This window comes from Lethenteron reissneri, chromosome 56 (assembly GCF_015708825.2).
Source record: "Lethenteron reissneri isolate LAM-NWPU_2019-01 chromosome 56, ASM1570882v1, whole genome shotgun sequence".
NCBI classification, from domain to species: domain Eukaryota; kingdom Metazoa; phylum Chordata; class Hyperoartia; order Petromyzontiformes; family Petromyzontidae; genus Lethenteron; species Lethenteron reissneri.
Genome location: NC_083834.1, coordinates 8,007,838 through 8,026,038, shown reverse-complemented (window position 1 = coordinate 8,026,038; position 18,201 = coordinate 8,007,838). Strand labels below are relative to the sequence as shown.

The following is an 18,201-nucleotide window of genomic DNA, read 5'->3' as shown; positions in this document are numbered from 1 at the left end:
TGTCCAGGGGGGGGGGGCAGGGCCACTCATTGTCACCGTGACCACTGCCTGCACTAGCAGTAGCATCACCAGCAGTAGCATCACCAGCAGTAGCATCACCAGCAGTAGCATCACCAGGCACCACCAGCAGTAGCATCACCAGCAGTAGCATCACCAGCAGTAGCATCACCAGGCACCACCATCAGTAGCATCACCAGCAGTAGCATCACCAGGCACCACCAGCAGTAGCATCACCAGCAGTAGCATCACCAGCAGTAGCATCACCAGCAGTAGCATCACCAGGCATCACCAGCAGTAGCACCACCAACAGTAGCATCACCAGCAGTAGCATCACCAAGCACCACCAGCAGTATCATCACCAACAGTAGCATCACCAGCAGTAGCATCACCAAGCACCACCAGCAGTAGCATCACCAGCAGTAGCATCACCAGCAGTAGCATCACCAGGCACCACCAGCAGTAGCATCACCAGCAGTAGCACAACCACGAGCAGCACCAACAGCAGCACCACCTACAGCAGCAGCAACACAAATATTATTATCATTATTAGGGTCATTGCCCCAAACGTCGCCTATAATATATTTTTCATCATTTAAGGCCAAACACCCAAACACACGGTGATTGATTGTGAATTTGTTTTTTTTTTTGTGCGTGCTTGTGCACCACTGCCAACGCAGCAGCAGCGTCACCACCACCACCACCAAATCATGTATTATTATCATCACTATAACGCTTGTTACAGATTATTCTGCATCTCATAACAACGCGACGGCAAACTGCTGAAAACGCAGTTGGGTCGGGGGGAAAAGAAAGAGACTAAGAAAGAGTCGAAACGTTCCGTCCGTCGTTCCGCCGCGCGACCCCCTTGCAGGTGGACGCCGAAGGGACCCCGCGGTGCGGACGCAGTTTCGGCAGCCACCACGACAGCATCGTGGTCCGCCGGCAGGGCAGCTACCAGGGCAGCTACCAGGGCAGCTGCCAGGGCGATGCGGCGGTGGCAGCCGGCAGCAGCCGAGACTGCTCCGAGACGGAGTTGCCGGGCCCCGGCGCGACGCCGGCGATGCCAACCACCTACGCCGAGCTGTCGTTCCCGGCACCCGACGAGTCGTTCTTCGCGCGCCGGGGCCTGGTGCGGACGGAGCCGCGTGACCCGGCCCTCGGCAAGGGCGAACGGGGCCCGTCCGCCGCTACCTCTGACCCGGCCGCCACGGGGCCTCTCAAGGGGAGGCCTCGGATGGCGTTGCCCGACCTGAACCTCGGGCCGGGGCCTTCGGCGGCGTCGCCGCCCGAAGACTACGCGGCGTGCCGAAGCCGGTTGCCGCGGCCCGGCCAGCTCGCATCCATCACGGCGGCGGCCGAGAGCTCGCCGGGCGGTGGGCGGGCCGCGCCGGTGCCTGGGCCGTCGCTGGTGGCGCGGGGCCTGCCCGCCATGGCCGCGTCGTCATCATCGTCGAGGGGGCCGACGACGCCGCCGTGTCCCCCTCAAGGCGCGGGCCCAGCGGCACGGAGGAACCCCACGCAGCTCTACGGCCGGGCCTACACCGCACCGGGAGACAACTACTCGACGCGTGGGGGTGGTGGTGGCGGTGCCTCCCACCTCTTTGAAGATTGCCCCGAGTGCGCCCGGGCGGCCGCTGCTGCTGCCGCTAAGTCGTCTTTCGGCGGCGGCGGTGGCGGTAGTGGCGGCGGTGGCGGCGGTGGTGGCGGTGGCGGTGGCGGCGGTGGTGGCGGCGGTGGCGGCGGTGGCGGCGGTGGCGGCGGTGGCGGTGGCAGTGGTGGCAGCGGCGATAGCTACACGGCCAACGTTGACCCCGAGCCACCGCTGATCGCTCCGCCGTCCCCGTTCCAGGACTCGCTGTGCTCAAGCGAATCACCCACAGGCTCGCCCTTCTCGGAGCATGGCCCCTACTTCGCCTCCCCACCCAGCTACGCCGCGCTCCTCCTCAAGGACTACACGCAGAGCTCCTCGTCGCTGTGACGCCGCCGCCACCTCGTCGCCGTCATTGTCGTCGCTGAGCCGGAGGAGAAGGTGCCAAGGGGCCTCACGCAATGGCACCAAGAGGGCAGGGAGGGCCTCTGTGCGAGTGTGGCAGCAACAGCGAGGAGGCCAATGTATGGGGAGCTGTGGGCACGTGACCCGGGAAGCAAGTCGGAGGAGATGAGAGGAGGGTTGCGTGGCTCAGGGGTCAGACAAGTGCCGCCGAGGCACTGGATTCCAATCAATCCTGGATTGAGCCACCCATGAATAAACGGGTTCTCAGGTTTCGTGAGTTGATGGTCTTCAACCCGGTAACCAACGACTGTTCAGCAGTTTTCTTTTTTAACCAATCACACTTCATATGGCTACATTTCAGGCCTGGGAAGTTTGCGAAATGGCTTCACTGCCAAGCAATGAGCAAAGGCGCGCACCTCCCCGTCTGCGGATGAAACAAAGATCGCCTGACCGGCTGACCTGGAGAACTTGCGTGACATCTAACTACGGCACGGGGTGATGCACCACTCACTCTGAGCCATTTTTTTTCCGAAAAAAAGGGCACTTGGTATCATGCATTGCACGATGCCGATGGCCGGAGATTTTAAAGGGTGACGAAAAGACGAGCGACCACGGCTGCCAGCGGGGATTTTGGCGCCACCAGCCGTGTGGGGCAGCCACGGGACACATGCCACTCCTCTCGGAGAGGCACGGTTTGCCACCTGTCTTCGTTTGGTAGTAAATTATTTGTAACGGAGATCCGGTACCTGCATTGTATTGTGGAGAAGGTGGCAAGCCTACCACTAGCTAAACCGTTTACCCACCCACGAACCCACCTACCCACTCACCCATCTGCTCTCCTACCCATATACATACTCATCCATTCTCTCACTAGCTCACTCACCCATCTATCCACTCGCCCACCCACCTACCCACACATATACTCACTCACCCACTCACTCGTCCACCGTCTGACCCGCTCACTCACCCATCCAGCCACCCACTGGGGTTGCCACCTTGTCCAGAGTTTACCTGGACACTCTTGGGATTGGCATCATATGTATGTATGTTGAACTTCTTCTTTTGCACCATACGTAGCCAACCGTGCTAATTGGAGGTGCGGGGGGAAGGACAACAAACTAAACACAAAAAGCATTTGTAAAGAAATACTTTTTAATCTAGATTATTTAAAATCCATAGCTCCGGTGGCTTTCGAATATTGGAAGGGAAGAGCGTTCCAGATGGCCACAGAAGCGCATCTGTAAGAGGCACGCGTTGCGGTTACTGTCTTTGTTTTCAATGGCTAGCCAATAGCCACTGCTGCTGCTGCGAGGATTACCATTGGCAGTAATCTGCACTGCTCTCGTAACAAAAACCTTGTCGTGGTGATGAAAGGTGGCGAACCCGGTGAGTAAAGAGGCCGCCGCAACGAGACCTTGGGCCAAGTCTCGAGGGGGTCACAAGGCTGTTTCGAGGGGGTTTCCCACTGAAACACGACACAGTGAGCGCACCAGGGAGGGGGGGGGGGGTGTCCAGCCACCCACGGGCACCATCGTGCCATGTGCCTATCAGTGCTTCCCACCGATGTTTTCTAAAAGGTTGCTCGCACCGGCGAGTGGCGGCACGGCAACGGGCGACCCCTTCGTCGTCAGCGGGTACAGCCGCAGTTTCTGCAGGCAAACGGCTCGCTCACCTACCCCTGCCTCCCCCCCCTCTCTCTTTCAGTCCAGAAGTCATTGCTCTCTCCCTCTCTTTTGTTGTGCAGTGGCCGTCGTCGCCCCGAAGACCGGGTCTAAAATGGGGCTCACGTCAACTCTCGTCGGGTGTTTGTCGTGTTTTCATTTCCTCCGGCGATTTGTGGCAATGAAGTCGTCGCGGGACATTGGGGCGCAATGCATATCAGGTCCATGTGAGTTCACCGCAAAGTGAATGGTGAGGGTTTGAGGGCTGGTGAGGGTGAGGAGTGGGTACCGGGGTTGTGGTAGGGTTGCCACCTTGTCCCGATTTGACCCGAACGTTCCTAGGAATCGGCGTCATCTGTTTGCACGTTCAGGGTGTAGTGCTGACTTAGAAAAATATATATATTGTCTGGGTTTGATGTCCAGTGGAAAAGTTGATAACCTTTTTCATTGGTGAGGTGAGCGAGGCCAACTGGATAGGGAAAGCCTATCACGGGGCTGTGACCCTGGAGGCCGTGACCCCAGGGCTGTGACCCCGGGGTCGTGACCCTCATGGTCCCCCCCCCCCCCACCGTCTGCCCTTTGCCACAAGATGGCCACTGTTTAGGCGTCCACCGTGATGCCTGCGCCACTTAAAATGGCCGCCTTGAGAAGCACGTGATGTATTTATATGGAAGAAAGCAGCGATTTATTTATTTTTTCCTCTCGAACTAATCTCTCTCACTCTTATTTCTTTTTCAAATCCTCGAGCACCAAAACTTGTTGCACAACCAACTTCAGCGACGCACCTTTCCATAGATTGACCCGAAGTTCTGCCGTGAAAGGGTTAGAATGTTTAGTTGATTATCGCCGTGACCGCCATTGCAGCCGCTCTTACGAGAACGCAAGCCATGAGAATAATGGATTACAGTCGGCCATCGATTAATTATCCAACTCACGATTATCCGGCTTCCAACATTATCGGCGGTCCCAGTCCAATCGGGTGAAACCGGCAAAGTCAGTAGCCGGTCCAGCAATCGGTACAGGTGTGCATGACAAAAAAAAGTAGCTATGCTTGATTTCAGTGTCAAATTCTACGCAACCCCTATCATCGCCCCATGCAGAGTCTTCGAGATTGGTGTGGTAAGTACGGTACATTGAATATGGTAACTTTTTACAAGAGGGTATTTATTTTTGTCTATTTGTATGTTTATTCATGATAATTTTACATAGTTAACACATTTAAAACATTAAAAAACGTATACACAATGCCTCAAAACATAATGGTATACAAGAATGTGCAAAAAAAGCTATTTTAAATAATGTTGTGTTTTTGAAAATCCGGCGCCCCCTTCCCCTCGAAGCTGCCAGATAATCTATAATCTGCTATACATTGATCGTTTAAAACGCTAAAACGTTCAACTCGTCATCCCTTCAGCGCTGCCGTTGTTTTTTGTTGCCGGAAGGCTACAAAGCAAATTTGTTTGCGCTTTTGAGTTTACATGGACACCACATTACACTTTGGCTATCGTTATAATAACGCAATGCTTCGCAAATAACCCATTCTCGCTTCACGCTTATGAATATCATGTATTGTGTGTGTGTGTGTGATGTAGTTAGAACATACATGGTTACGTTAAGTTTTTTTTTTACTCAGCAACGACATTGCACAGCGGTTAATAAAGACCCCATCAACCATTACTTAAGTGTAAAGGGAAAGATGGGCATTTAATAAACTATATTTAAACACCAGTGTTTTAATCGGTATGCGAAAATCGGGATGAAACGTCAGGTTGGTTTTATTGAAAGTCAGTATTCTGTTGTTTAGTTTTTTTTTGCTGCAACTCATAAGATTCCTACGATCGGTCTGTTTGTACAAGTGGCTGGTAAATATTGATAATTAAAGTCCAATAATGTTGACAACTTGGCTCAGAACCTTGGGGGGACGAAAAAGTAGGCCCCTATTAATGCGAAGATTGAACAGGCCATTCGCAACATAACTCTGATATATTTCCATACGAAGGTTATTTTTTTTTTCTCACGAAAATGTAATTGTTAATCACATTAAATAATTAATGACATTGTCTTCATTCGGGAAAGCGGTTGAGAAGGGGTCCTGCTTTTTGGGGATGTTGGGGTAATTTCTTAATTTGTCATGGCGTTATAGCGCGGTCATAATCATTCGTGCCGTGTCGTTGTGGAGAATATAAGGAACACAATAAATGAGCAAGACAATTATCCTGCTGAACCAGGAGCCGTATGTGAAAGAACCATTGCCTATGAAACATCAGGCAGCTCACCAGCATTGGTTCAACCAAGAATACTGACTCCACTGATGGAATTCCATCATCCCTCTGCACACTCGTGGCAGCTTTCAATCTACGCCGACATTTAAAAGACAATTAAAAGCCTGCCTTGGCTCCTCCCACCCTCAACCAGTATATATACAAGTACTGTTTTCTTGGAATTTCTCTTACTTGATGCAGCAATCGTGCTGTGACGGTTCCACCTGAAGACGGAAGCTTGTGTTGCCTCCGAAACGTCGTGATTTTTATTTTATTTTACTTTTATTAATTTTTATTTTTTACCTACGTGACTTTACCGAAAAAACCTAAGAATATGAATACTTAAAAGCCCCTCGTCTCTCTCAAAGGTCCCCATCTCTTTTTTTCAGGCCTCACCTCTTTTTTAAAGGCCCCCACCTCTTCTAAAAAGGCCACACGTCTCTCTTAAAGGTTTTTATTTAAGGCCTCATATATGCTTTTAAAGGTCACCACCTCTTTATTAAAGGCCTTGCCTTTTTTTAAAAGGCCCCCACCTCTTAAAACGTGACTTAAAGCTTTCGTGACTGCAGAAATTTACATTATTTGGGTCTGTCGGTAAAGTCACGTAGATAGGTTCAAATAAAATACAAATAAACTACGACGGTTCGATCACAACAGAAGGGATCGTCATCAGGAGGAAAAAGGAGGGGGAAAAGCTGCAGAGGCAGACTGTTTTAAAGGTTTAAAATGGGCTAAACCCATTCTACACCCATTTTAAACCTTTGAAACAGTCTGCCTCAGCAGCCTGATGACGATCGCTTGTGTTGTGATCGAAACGTCGTAGTTTTTCGTAAAAAAATGCTGTTATTTTCCTTGACCCTATCTACATGACTTTACCGAAAGACCCAAATAATATGAACCCCCACCTCTTCTTAAAAGGCCCACCTCTATCTGAAAGGTCCCCACCTCTTTATTAAAGGCCTCACCTTATTCTAAAGGCCACCGCCTCTTCTTAAAAGGCCTCACCTCTCTCTTAAAGGTCCCCACCTCTTTATTAAAGGCCTCACCTTTTGTTTTAAAGGCCCCCGACTCTTTCACCTGGCTTTGCAGCGGCAATACGCTTAAGCTCCATAGAGTCCTTTACCTCCGTGAAATATTGCACCGCGTTATAAAATTGCAGTAGCATGATCATGCTAATGAGACACTGATTGTCGAAACCAGTCCAGAGTTTTGCTTTTATTGAACCAATCCTGCTGACATGATGCGCCTCCAGAAGGCCTCGTGGCTGATGGGAATGTGTAAAAGAATGTTTTTGTATTATGTGGATGGACAAGATATGTTTTCTATCTGCTTGCTTATTTTTGCCTCTCCTCCGAGGAGGATTTTACGTCGGAGAGGAAATGAAAGTGTTCCGAGACAGAAAAAAAAATCGCCGGCATACGAAAGGTGGTTACACTCACAGGTCCACACAGATGGGTGCACAAACCCCTTTGTCTTTACTGCCCTCTCCTGGCACACCTTGCAGCCCAGCGCCTGGGCAATCTCGCTGATCTAGCACGAACCAGCAACCTCCTCCTCCGAAGGGCTGACCCCAGAGGTCGCAACCGGGTACCCGATACCCGTACCCTACCAGATACCCGGCTACCCGTACCCGGCCGGGTACGGGTACCCGTTTGCGACCCTGGTGCGGCCGGGTACGGGTAGGCCGTGAGTCACTGGTGAGTCACCGTTTGTCACTCATTTCCCAACGTCTTGTCTCTTCTCACAATTCAAGTTCCTAGAATCAACCCACCCACGCCTGCAACATGGCTTCATCCCAGAGGTCGCAATCGGGTACCCGTACCCGTACCCTACCCGATACCCGGCCGGGTACGGGTAGCCGGGTATCGGGTAGGGTATGGGTATGGGTACCCGTTTTCGACCCTGGTGCGGCCGGGTACGGGTACGGGTAAGGAATCAAAACCCTTTTGCGACCTCTGGCTGACCCAAAGGCATGCATTTTATTTAACACGCATTTGCTCAGCATACGATTTTAAAACAACAACAAAAGCCCAAGACGTCAAGCGACCAGCAACAGACAGCACTATCGCAGGAAAGGGGTGTAAACGCGTTGCTTGCATTGAGCAAGATGGTGACGGTGTTTTATTTATTATTTAAGAGTTTGGGGAAGAGAGACGATAGGAGAGGGAATTCAAAAGTCAAGCAGTGCTAAGGGAAGAAGCAGAAAGAGAAGTGTCGTGACCTGCAGAGTGGTGCTGGTGGTGGTGCTGGTGGTGGTGGGGAGCGGTAGTGCAATGTTTAGCACCCTGTGCTATGAACCCGGTGCCTGAGTTCGATCCCCTCTCACGGGCCAACACCAACGACGATTATCCGAAAGGGTCCTGGGCCTCCCCTTGGTCGACTCAGCCTCAAATGAGTACCTGGTGCGGTGCGTAAACATCCCCACTGGGGACCCAAATGCGGCCAGGCGTGGTGCTAGCTACCCACCCCCTTGTGTATTGTGCTGACCTTCATAAGTGTTTACTAACAGCGCTTGCCCCAAGAGTCTTTTAAGGCTATGCGGGGGATCTTTGTGTTTGGTGGTGGTGGTTGAACAGTGTGATGGATCGTTCAGACCGAAATGCCTCAATCTTGAGGAATCAATGAGCGAAGTTCGTGGGAACAGCGACCATGGCAGTAGCGATAGAAGAGCTATAAGGAGGCGACTGGCACGCTGATGAGCGAGCCACCTATGCCGTGAGGTCGATCACCATGTTGACCCCCCTAGGTGTTGTTAAACCGTACCTGGGCCGGCTTGACGGGGAGTGCGGAGACCGGACGCAGGACGGTTGACGACTGCCAGGATGTTCATGTAGCCGCGGTCCGTAGATCCGATTGCCTTTGGCACGTGCGTCAAGACAGATGGAAAAATGCAACTGAAACGTCTTGAATATATATTATATATCAAGTTATTATCTGCCGCCATGGTGGTCTTGCACAGTCAATAGCGTAAGAAAAACATTAAAATTAGTCTGTGTTTTTTTGTCCCTCGAGAACATTTATTTTCTGTTGCTTGGGCAGAACTGGGAAAGGTCGTTCGGCTCCCGAATGATTCAAATTTAGTTTTGTTCTCCCTTACGGCATTAAACTAAGAAAACAGATTACATTATTTACCGACCTGTAAAATGATTGAAAACAACATATATATAGTTTATATATATATATAAGAATTACGATTCTCGTCGGACATGAATGTAAAAAAACAGAAAGGATATATTTCGTACTCCCTCCTTGATGGATGCTTTGGTGGATGGACCACGCGAGTTGTCACTCTTAGTTTAGGTCGCTCTCTAACCTTTGCTCCTTTGACCTTCGCCCTTTGACCTTTTGCTCGTGAACGAGGGCATCTGGAGTAACATCCGCACGACGCAACCGCGGGGTGCTAAATAGGCAAAGGCAGCTCGAATGAATTCCCCCGACACTGAATAGGCTGTCTGTCTATCTCTTTCAGGGGGCCGAGCGAGCAGAGAGCGATCGTTTGGCAAGATGTTTATATAAATACCGTGAGAGGTCGCGTGTGTTTGATGATGATGATGATGATGCTGATGATGCTGATGATGCTGATGATGATGATGATGCTGATGATGCTGATGATGATGATGATGATGCTGATGATGATGATGATGCTGATGATGCTGATGATGATGATGATGATGCTGATGATGCTGATGATGATGATGATGATGCTGATGATGCTGATGATGATGATGCTGCTGATGATGCTGATGCGTGTTCGCGCATTGTGGGAGCCCCCACCCCCCTACCCCGGTCCGGGGTCTTTGGGTGATTATCCCTGCCGGAATACGTCACGCGTCGTTCGCAGTTGTGAAATCAAATGAACAAATAAATATATATGATGCTTATATAGTTTGGCAACGCTCAACGCTGGTTTAAAAGAAAAATGTGTCGTTCAAAGTATCGTTGGTGAAGACAAATGTGACGATTTGTTGGAACGCGTCGCCGTGTTTTATACACGTGGTCATCCATCACGTCCAAAGCGTTACGGTCTCGTCGGTGAATTCTCATTATTAAGGTAAACATTTATTATTAAGACGGCAGTGTGATCTCGGTCAAAACAACTAGGCCGACACAACAACAACAACAACAACCGCCATTCGCCACTAAGTGGCGGTGACGTCACCACGGCACATTTGCCAGGCTAGGTGCATATTCTTAGGTTTTTTCGGTAAAGTCACGTAGGTAAAAAATGAAAATAAATAAAAGTAAAATAAAATAAAAATAAAATAAAAATCAAGTAAGATACAGCAATCGTGCTGTGACGGTTCCACCTGAAGACGGAAGCTTGTGTTGCCTCCAAAACGTCGTGATTTTTATTTTATTTAACTTTTATTAATTTTAATTTTTGACCTACGTGACTTTACCGAAAAAAAACTAAGAATATGAATCCTTGCAGTCACGAAAGCTTCAAATCTAGAATAGGCTAGGTGCACTTTAGGGCCACGTGAAGTGTCGAACGCCCGCTGGCAGGAGGAGGTCACGGGACAGACCCAGGTGCCATGGGTTGACTGACTGAGATGACTGGCCGATGCACCACGTGTGCTCCCCCCCCTCCCCCTACTGTGGCAAAACAACTCCCTACCTGCTGGGTGGTGCCGGACGGTAACGCTGTGGTGAGCAGCGCCATGAAGAGGGGAAGACCAATTTCAATTGGCCATTCCCCTCGTGGCGTTTGTAGCCTCCGTAGCTGCCGAAGGGGGCTGTGGACAGGTGCGAGGGGCTGGTAATCCCTCCACCTTCAACCGATATAACCAATAAACTACGTGAACACAGATTTACGCACACACACACTGCTTATTTTTTATTTATTGTTAAATGCAGTTGTGGAGCACAGTTGCTAGAATGGCACAAAACGTCAAACGGTCAGCAACAAACAGAACTGCTATCAAATGTGTATCACGTGCAAGAGTTGATTGACGCGTTTCGTTTAATTGAGCGAGGCTATTTATTACCTCCGATGTGCACGGTTGGCTACGCACGGTGCGAAAGAAGTTCAACAATTTCAAGAGTTTTTTTGGGGGGGAGGTAGCAGAAAACGATGGGATTGCGATTCCAACGTGGAGCAGTGCGATGGAATAAGCCGAAAGCGAAATTATGTGACCTGCAGTGTGGTGAGTGAGTGTGAGGGTGATTGCATGGGTGAGTGGGTGCGTGGGTTGGGTGAGTGTGTGGCTGTGACCTGCCTCCAACAACATCGGAGGGCAGAAGAGCAACGGGTGATTGAAATACATCAAGCTGGCACAGTAGGGGGCATCTGCCAATCATCTCAAGTCAGCCAACGCATGGCACCTGGGTCTGTCCCGTGACCTGTCAGTGAGCCTTCGACACTTCACGTGGCCTCAAAGTGCACCTGGCCTGGCACAGGCCCCTTGGTCACGTCACTGGCACTTAGTGGCGAATCGCAGGTATCAGTTATTGGCTGTGACTCGCAGTGTTGGTGGTGGTTGAACACTGTGTGTGGTGGAGGAATCAATGAGTGGGGTTTACGGAAACACTAACCATGGCAGTAGCGATAGATGAGTGAGTGAGTGGGTGAATGATTGAGTGTGTGAGTGAGCGACTGCCCAGAGTGAGTGAGAGTGTGAGCGGTAGTGTCGGGGTTAGTGCGCTGCACTACGAACCCGGCGACCCGAGTTCGATTCCCGCTCACGGCCAACACCCATCGTGATTATCTGAATCGGTTCTGGGCCTCCCTTAGCTCAACTCAGCCTCGAATGAGTACGTGGTGCGATGTGTAAACATCGTCATTGGGGAGACTAAAGCGATCGGGCGTGGTGCCATCCATCCCCTCGTGTGCTCGCTAACAGTCTGTTTTTGCTGTAGGGCGGATGTTTGTCTTTCCGAGTGTGTGAATTAACGGGCGAGTGAGCGCGTGGATGAGTAAGTGTGTCAGTCCGAGTGTGTTGTTGTGACCAGATCTGGACACATTCCCATCATTGGGCTCCTCCGGCAATGGAGGCAGCGCTGGCTGGGTCACGTGGCCACCGCTTCTGTTTGGCCGCTTAGGGGAGGGCTAAACGGGCGCGGCACGGGCCGGAGAAGAGATGGAGCTGATGTGGTACAGAGGGATGTGGAACTGAGTGGACTTGCCGAAGACTGGTGACTCGTGAAAGATGCAACTGGGCAGTTGGAAGCAGTCCCAACGACAACAGCGGAGGGCAGCGGAGCGACGCTCACAAAAACGAGTGGATCACGGGGAGTTGAAATCGCATCAAGTTGGATCGGGCACAGCTGGTGCATCTGCCAGTCATCGCAGTCATTCAACCTATGGTACCTGGGTCTGTCCCGTGGTCTCCTGCCAGCGAGCCTTTGACAGCTCACGTAGCCTCGGAGTGCACCTGGCCTGGCACAGGCGCCGTGGTGACGGTGTTGTTAGTGTTGGTGGTGTTGATGGTGGGGGTGATGGTGGTGGTGGGCTTGCCGATCAGGTGTTTAATACTTCAGCCGCGAGGCTCGAACCTGCTGTCAAACTGCAATGATTAAAACAATAAACAATACCTTTCTGGACACCGCTTATTTATCCCCGAATGGCACGCTGATGCGTATGGCTCTTTTATTCGGGAGGGTCCTGCTCCGGCCGCTTTGGTCACGTAACCCCAAATAACTCACTGGGCTACCAGGTGGACATGAGCAAGTGTATAGTGTACTGTAGGTATGTTGAACTTCTTTCGCACCGTACGTAGCCAACCGTGCGAATCGGAGATGCGGGGAAGCGGTGTTCACGACCCAGCCTGCCCCGTGCCTCCTCGGTCGTTTGGGGGTTGCTCCAGGGCTCCACGTGCTGTTTCACACGTGGAAAAAAACAAAACAAAAATTCACCTCGTCCAAATGAAGTTGCAAATGATCCCAAAGCCGGACCCTTGAGACTCGGTGAGGCTTACCCGGGTGGATGGATGAACGATAGGATGGCATCAGCGTTAAAATGTGGCAGGGGAGACGAGGTCGTGCTTAGTGAGACGCGTGGTTGGGAATCGAACGTGTTAGGAGAGCGTTGTAGATGTAATAAGGAGATGGGGGAGATGTTGATTGGTGGGACGCGTGTGCAGGATGGAGGAGGCAGGGCACACAACTTGTAGATTTGGGACAGAAACTGGCAGGGAACCGCTGTAGGTGCAGTCAGGAAGAGGGGGAGGTTGTGATGGGTGCGACACGTGGTGTGCAGAGTGGAGGAGGGCCGGTTTCTGAGACGGACATTGCAGTGGCACCCAGAAGTTGACGGCCATGGGGAAGAGAAGGCCTAAGGCTAGACGATATTGGTGGTGGTGGTGGTGGTGGTGGTGATGGTGGTGGTGGTGGTGATGGTGGTGGTGATGGTGGTGGTCGTGGTGGTGGTGGTGGTGAGACTGGGGGAACGTTATCCGAAGGTCGCGTCTCGGTTGTGCGTAAGTTTGTCGGATTCTCGCAGAAGGAAGGGATGGTGAGCTGTGGTAGCATATCGATGGCACCGACTTGTTGTAAATTCACCATTCTCAGCCTCTAATGAGATCTCAGCTTAAGTGCCCTCGGTTAAATTGTCTGCGCTCTCGCAGGGAGGGAGGTCAAATGGCTCCAACGAATGCGGGATCGGTCATCGGGCTCATTGAAGTTAATTGCACACCGCGGAATAATCCGGGTAACGCTTCAAAATTCTGGGTTCTCCTCGCCGCATCTGCTCTGCTTGCCATCGTTATGGGCGTCCTGAGACGCGGGCTTAGGCTTTTTGAAAAGTGAAATGCCAGTGTCAACTTTTTTTGTTTCACTTAGCCGACGACGTGAGAACACAAGAGACCAGGATACGGCGGCTAAAAGTAAAACTAGTTTCATTTTACCATGCAAGGGCCACTGAGCAGAACGGCTCTGGTTTTTTTCAAAAGCGACATGGCTATCACAAATGGTAGCTCAACGGAGCGGCTTATCATCACGTGGAGATGTGTAGCTGACAAATACTCTAAACCAGTGGTTCTTCATCTAGATTTGAAGTTTTCCTGACTGCAGGGGATCCATACTCTTTGGTTCTTTCGGTAAAGTCACGTAGGTATAAAATAAAATAAATTAAATCACGACGTTTCGATTGCAACACAAGCAATCATCATCAGGTGGGAAAACCACAGCAAGACATTTTTTTGCTGAAGTGGGATAGAGAGTTGCCGTGGTAAGAAGTTATATAGCTATATAAAAAAAATATTGCTGTGGTTTTCCCACCTGATGATGATTGCTTGTGTTGCAATCGAAACGTTGTGATTTAATTTATTTTATTTTATACCTACGTGACTTTACCGAACGAACCAAAGAGTATGCAGTGGTTCTTAACTTTGACTGCATCCTGCACTCCTTTGTTTCTCAATGGTTAACAATTGTGTAATGTTAATTACTACGTAGGGTTTGATGAAACAACGTAAGTTTGTAACTTACGTGCCCCGCGTTTAATTTGTGTTTTCGATTATTTACCTTATAAAAAATCTGTCATGTCTCGCACCCAGAGAATGGGCACGCCAGGTTAAGAACCGCTGTTCTCAAAACGCATGTTTCTAAATGTGGAGGGAAGACCACAGGGATAACATGCAAACGCCAACTATACAGGCATTATCAGGATCGAGATCGAACCCACGACCTCCTGTATACCAGGCGAGGGAGTTAACATATCGCCACCGCGGCGCCATCGTTTGTAAGAGTGGATCTCCGACATGACAAACGCAACAAACATACCGAATAAATTACGAGTGTGACTGTGCATCTCTCTGGGTCTCGATGTATCTCGATGTCTGGAGGGCTATCGACGTATCTCCATGGGTCTGAGTGTGAATATGCATCTCTATGGGTCTCGGTGTATCTCAAAAGGCCCAATGTTGAGGTCTGCTGGCCACATCCAGAGGGCTTCAGAGTGGGAGAGGGCGAATTCGTGTCGTTTTGCTCTTCCTTCGCCGCTGAAGGAGCGCCAGGCTACCGCTGTGGTTCACTGTGTGGTCCATCGTTTGGGTCGCACGGTCATGAACGCGCTGAGGCTTGAACTACGTACGGTGCGAAAGAAGTTCAACAAACGTCTACATTCCCGGGGTTCGTAGCGCGGTGCGCTAACCGCTGCACTCACGCTACAAAGACCCCCCGTATAGTCGACAAAGACTGTTGGGGCAAGTGCTGTTCGCGAGCATCTATGAAAGCCGGCACGGCGCACGAGGGGGTGGGTGGCCAATACCATGCCCGGTCGCCTTTGTCTCCCCAGCTCTAGAGTGCACACATCGCACTGGGTAAGGCTGAGTCGACCGAGTTAGGTTAGGGGATGCCCAGCACGGGTCTGATATTATCCACCGCTCCGTTTAGCACGGCGGCTTTCGCGACCAATATCAATGATAAAATTTGTGTTTTTTTTACGGTTAATTCGCGTAAATATAAAAATAGTTCGCGCAAATTCTTCACTGCTGCTGCTCGTCACTGGGAATCAATTTGAGGTCGCCTGCCGCTGATATTCGTTGCACAGTGCGCTAACCACTACACCACCGCTCCCTACTCCCCACTTACCGTTCCACCCCCCCGCCCCCCTCTCACACCCCCCTCCCCTTCACACACGCGCACGCACGAGCGCGCACAGTGCCGGGTGAGACTTAAAATATGGTAATTGTCACTGCGTAAGAGACACGGGGCCCCATTCGAAATCCAATTCTGGCGCCGCCGACTTCTGAATTCAAATCCCAGCAGTTTTGCCCCCGAAGCCGTTACACCAGATTAGCTCTAAGCCCCAGGAATTGAAGGCTGCACGAGGCAGCGGTCGGTACGTGCGTGTCCTTGCGAGGAGCGGTGGCGCAAGCGGTTAGGCTGCTGCGCTACGAACGCAGAGAGCGGAGTTCCGATTCCGGCTCGCGGGCAAACAACTCCTTAGAATTTCGATTTAAAGCTTTCGTGACTGCAGGGATTCATCTTCTTGGTTCTTTCGGTAAAGTCACGTAGAAGGGAAATAATAAAATAATAAAAATAAAACATAATAAAATAATTCTCATGACGTTTCGGCCACAACGCAAGCAGCCGTCCTCAGGTGAATTATTTCCCTTTTACGTGACTTTACCGAAAGAACCAAGAAGATGAACTCCTTAGAATTAAAGCGATGCTACCGTCAGTGCTGTGTAACGGTCAGCGCGCTGGGTTTACAATCCGCAGATCGCCCGGTCCGATGACATTTCCCGGCGGCTGCAGTCATAACTAGGGGGGGCATCATCACCATCGTCATCATGGGCAGATTTCCTGGAGGTGCCCATTGCACATTTCGTCATTTGTTTCCACTTTCTTTCTGTCTTGTGCCAATATGCCTCGAGTATTGCTATGGGACAGGTTTTCCACTTTTCCCTAAGTCCACTTTTCGCCGCCTCTGTTTACCCAGCAGTGGAGGTTGTCAGTTGAACACGCAGGAGGCTTTCACGACCAATATTTTCCATAACAGAGGTTTTTGTTGGGGGTTGGATCGCATTCATATAAATGTGTCGTTAAACCCGCCACCACCCGACACAGCCAATTAGTGAGGTTTGTCACGTGGAGAAAACATGCCGATTCGTTACGAGTACAGCACACCGGTGTGTTGGAGAGTCAACCCACAACATTCACAATTGGCTGTGTCGGGTGGTGGCGGGTTTAACGACAAATTTATATTCACGCGATCCAACGCAAAAAAAACCTCTTACGGAGTCGAGGAATTGTATACAACCACAGTCAGTCGATCGAAAGTGTGGGCACCCCACACTTACTCTTCCAAGGCATGTTGCCACCACGGTGGAGAAGATGGTAACCACCTCGCCTGGTATGCAAGAGATCGTGGGTTCGAGCCGGACCTTGACTCCTGTATTTTGGAGTTTGTATGTTTCACTCCCAGTGGTCGCGTGCGTTGTTCTACAGGTCCTCTGGGTTTTCCCCTCCACATTTAGAATCGACATGTCTTCGGAGTGTTTGGCTGCTACACATTGCCACGTGATAAGCCACTTCGTTGGGCTTTCACTAGTATAGTAAGACGCAAGATATATGATGTCCAGTGTTGATCTCTCTCTCTCTCTCTCGGGACGGCTATTTAATAACAGCGGAGTTTCCTTCTGCCAGCAGTGGGGTGAGAAAACAAATTGCGGGTCTGTGCCTTTGTAATCACTTTTACATTGGGCGGGGAGGGGCGGATACGCGTGTAGCATTGGAGCTTCCCCATGCATAATTCGGACAGCAAACGAGTTATGTCGAAGATATCGATTGGCGCAGTGGTGTAGCGGCAGAGTGGTTGTTGTTCTCTCTTTCTCCTCGCTAACGGCTCGATTCTCTAAAGAGCCACGGGAAAAGAAATATAAAAATAACAGCATTGCTCCAGCGATTATGCACCACGACACGCACCTTTGAATGCCAGTACCTTCATTGTTGTGTTTTTTTTTCAAATCAATATCACGATAATTGATTTCATGTTTTTAAAATGCTTACTAGCTTGTGATGACAAACCAACCAGAGACACGGACGTTCATGAAGAGTTTGGAATAAACCCGCCCATAGCCCTGCACCCTCCCTCTCCCCCGCTCCAAAATAAATTAAACTTTCGTTTTAACTTTCTGATATTTGACCCGGTAAGGCCCCACTGGCCATCACAAATGATGGCTCAGCGGAGTGACGTATCGTGTGGAAAGTTCTAGCAGCCAAATACTTTGCATGCACATTGGTTATAAAAGGGGAGGGGACAAGCCGGAGGACCCGGAGACAATTCCACGCGACCACGGGGAAAAAAGAGACACGGAAACTCCAAATATACAGCAGCAGGCGTCAGGGTCGGGATCGAATCCACGACCTCCTGTATACCAGGCGAGGTAGTTAACATCTCCTAGCCACCGTGATGATGATGAGAGAGAGACATGCAAACTCCAAATACACAGCAGCAGGCGTCAGGGTCGGGATGGAACCCACGACCTCCTGTATGCCAGGCGAGGTAGTTAACATCTCGCCACCGCGGCGCCCACCTCGCCACTAACATTTCCCATAGACTAGCATTGCCCCTTGACTGACATTGCCCCTTGACTGACATTGCCCATAAACTAACATTGCCCAGGACACAGCTCCACCACTTCTTGCCCAGGACAACCGGAGAAAGCGCTGACTTAGATAATCGTCGATTTCACCACTAGAACCACGGCAATATACTTGTGAGTTGTTCCATGATGGTGTTAATGAGTGGAATGGTGATGGACAATGTGAGTTGATGATGATGGGAGTGGTGCGTGGATGATGGTGGACAATGTGGGTTGAACACGATGACGAAGATGAT

At 50.6% G+C, this 18,201-nt stretch overlaps 1 protein-coding gene across 1 annotated transcript in view; it reads left to right on the top strand.

Annotated features, from left to right (window-relative positions):
* The window catches only part of LOC133356939 (metabotropic glutamate receptor 5-like), a 149,980-nt gene extending 139,764 nt beyond the window's left edge, over positions 1-10,216 (top strand). The window contains exon 12 of the mRNA XM_061574646.1: positions 872-10,216. Coding sequence (XP_061430630.1) covers positions 872-1,978 — 1,107 coding nt within the window. The 3' untranslated portion in view covers positions 1,979-10,216. The remainder of the gene's footprint in view (positions 1-871) is intronic.
* The last annotated feature ends 7,985 nt before the right edge of the window (positions 10,217-18,201 follow it).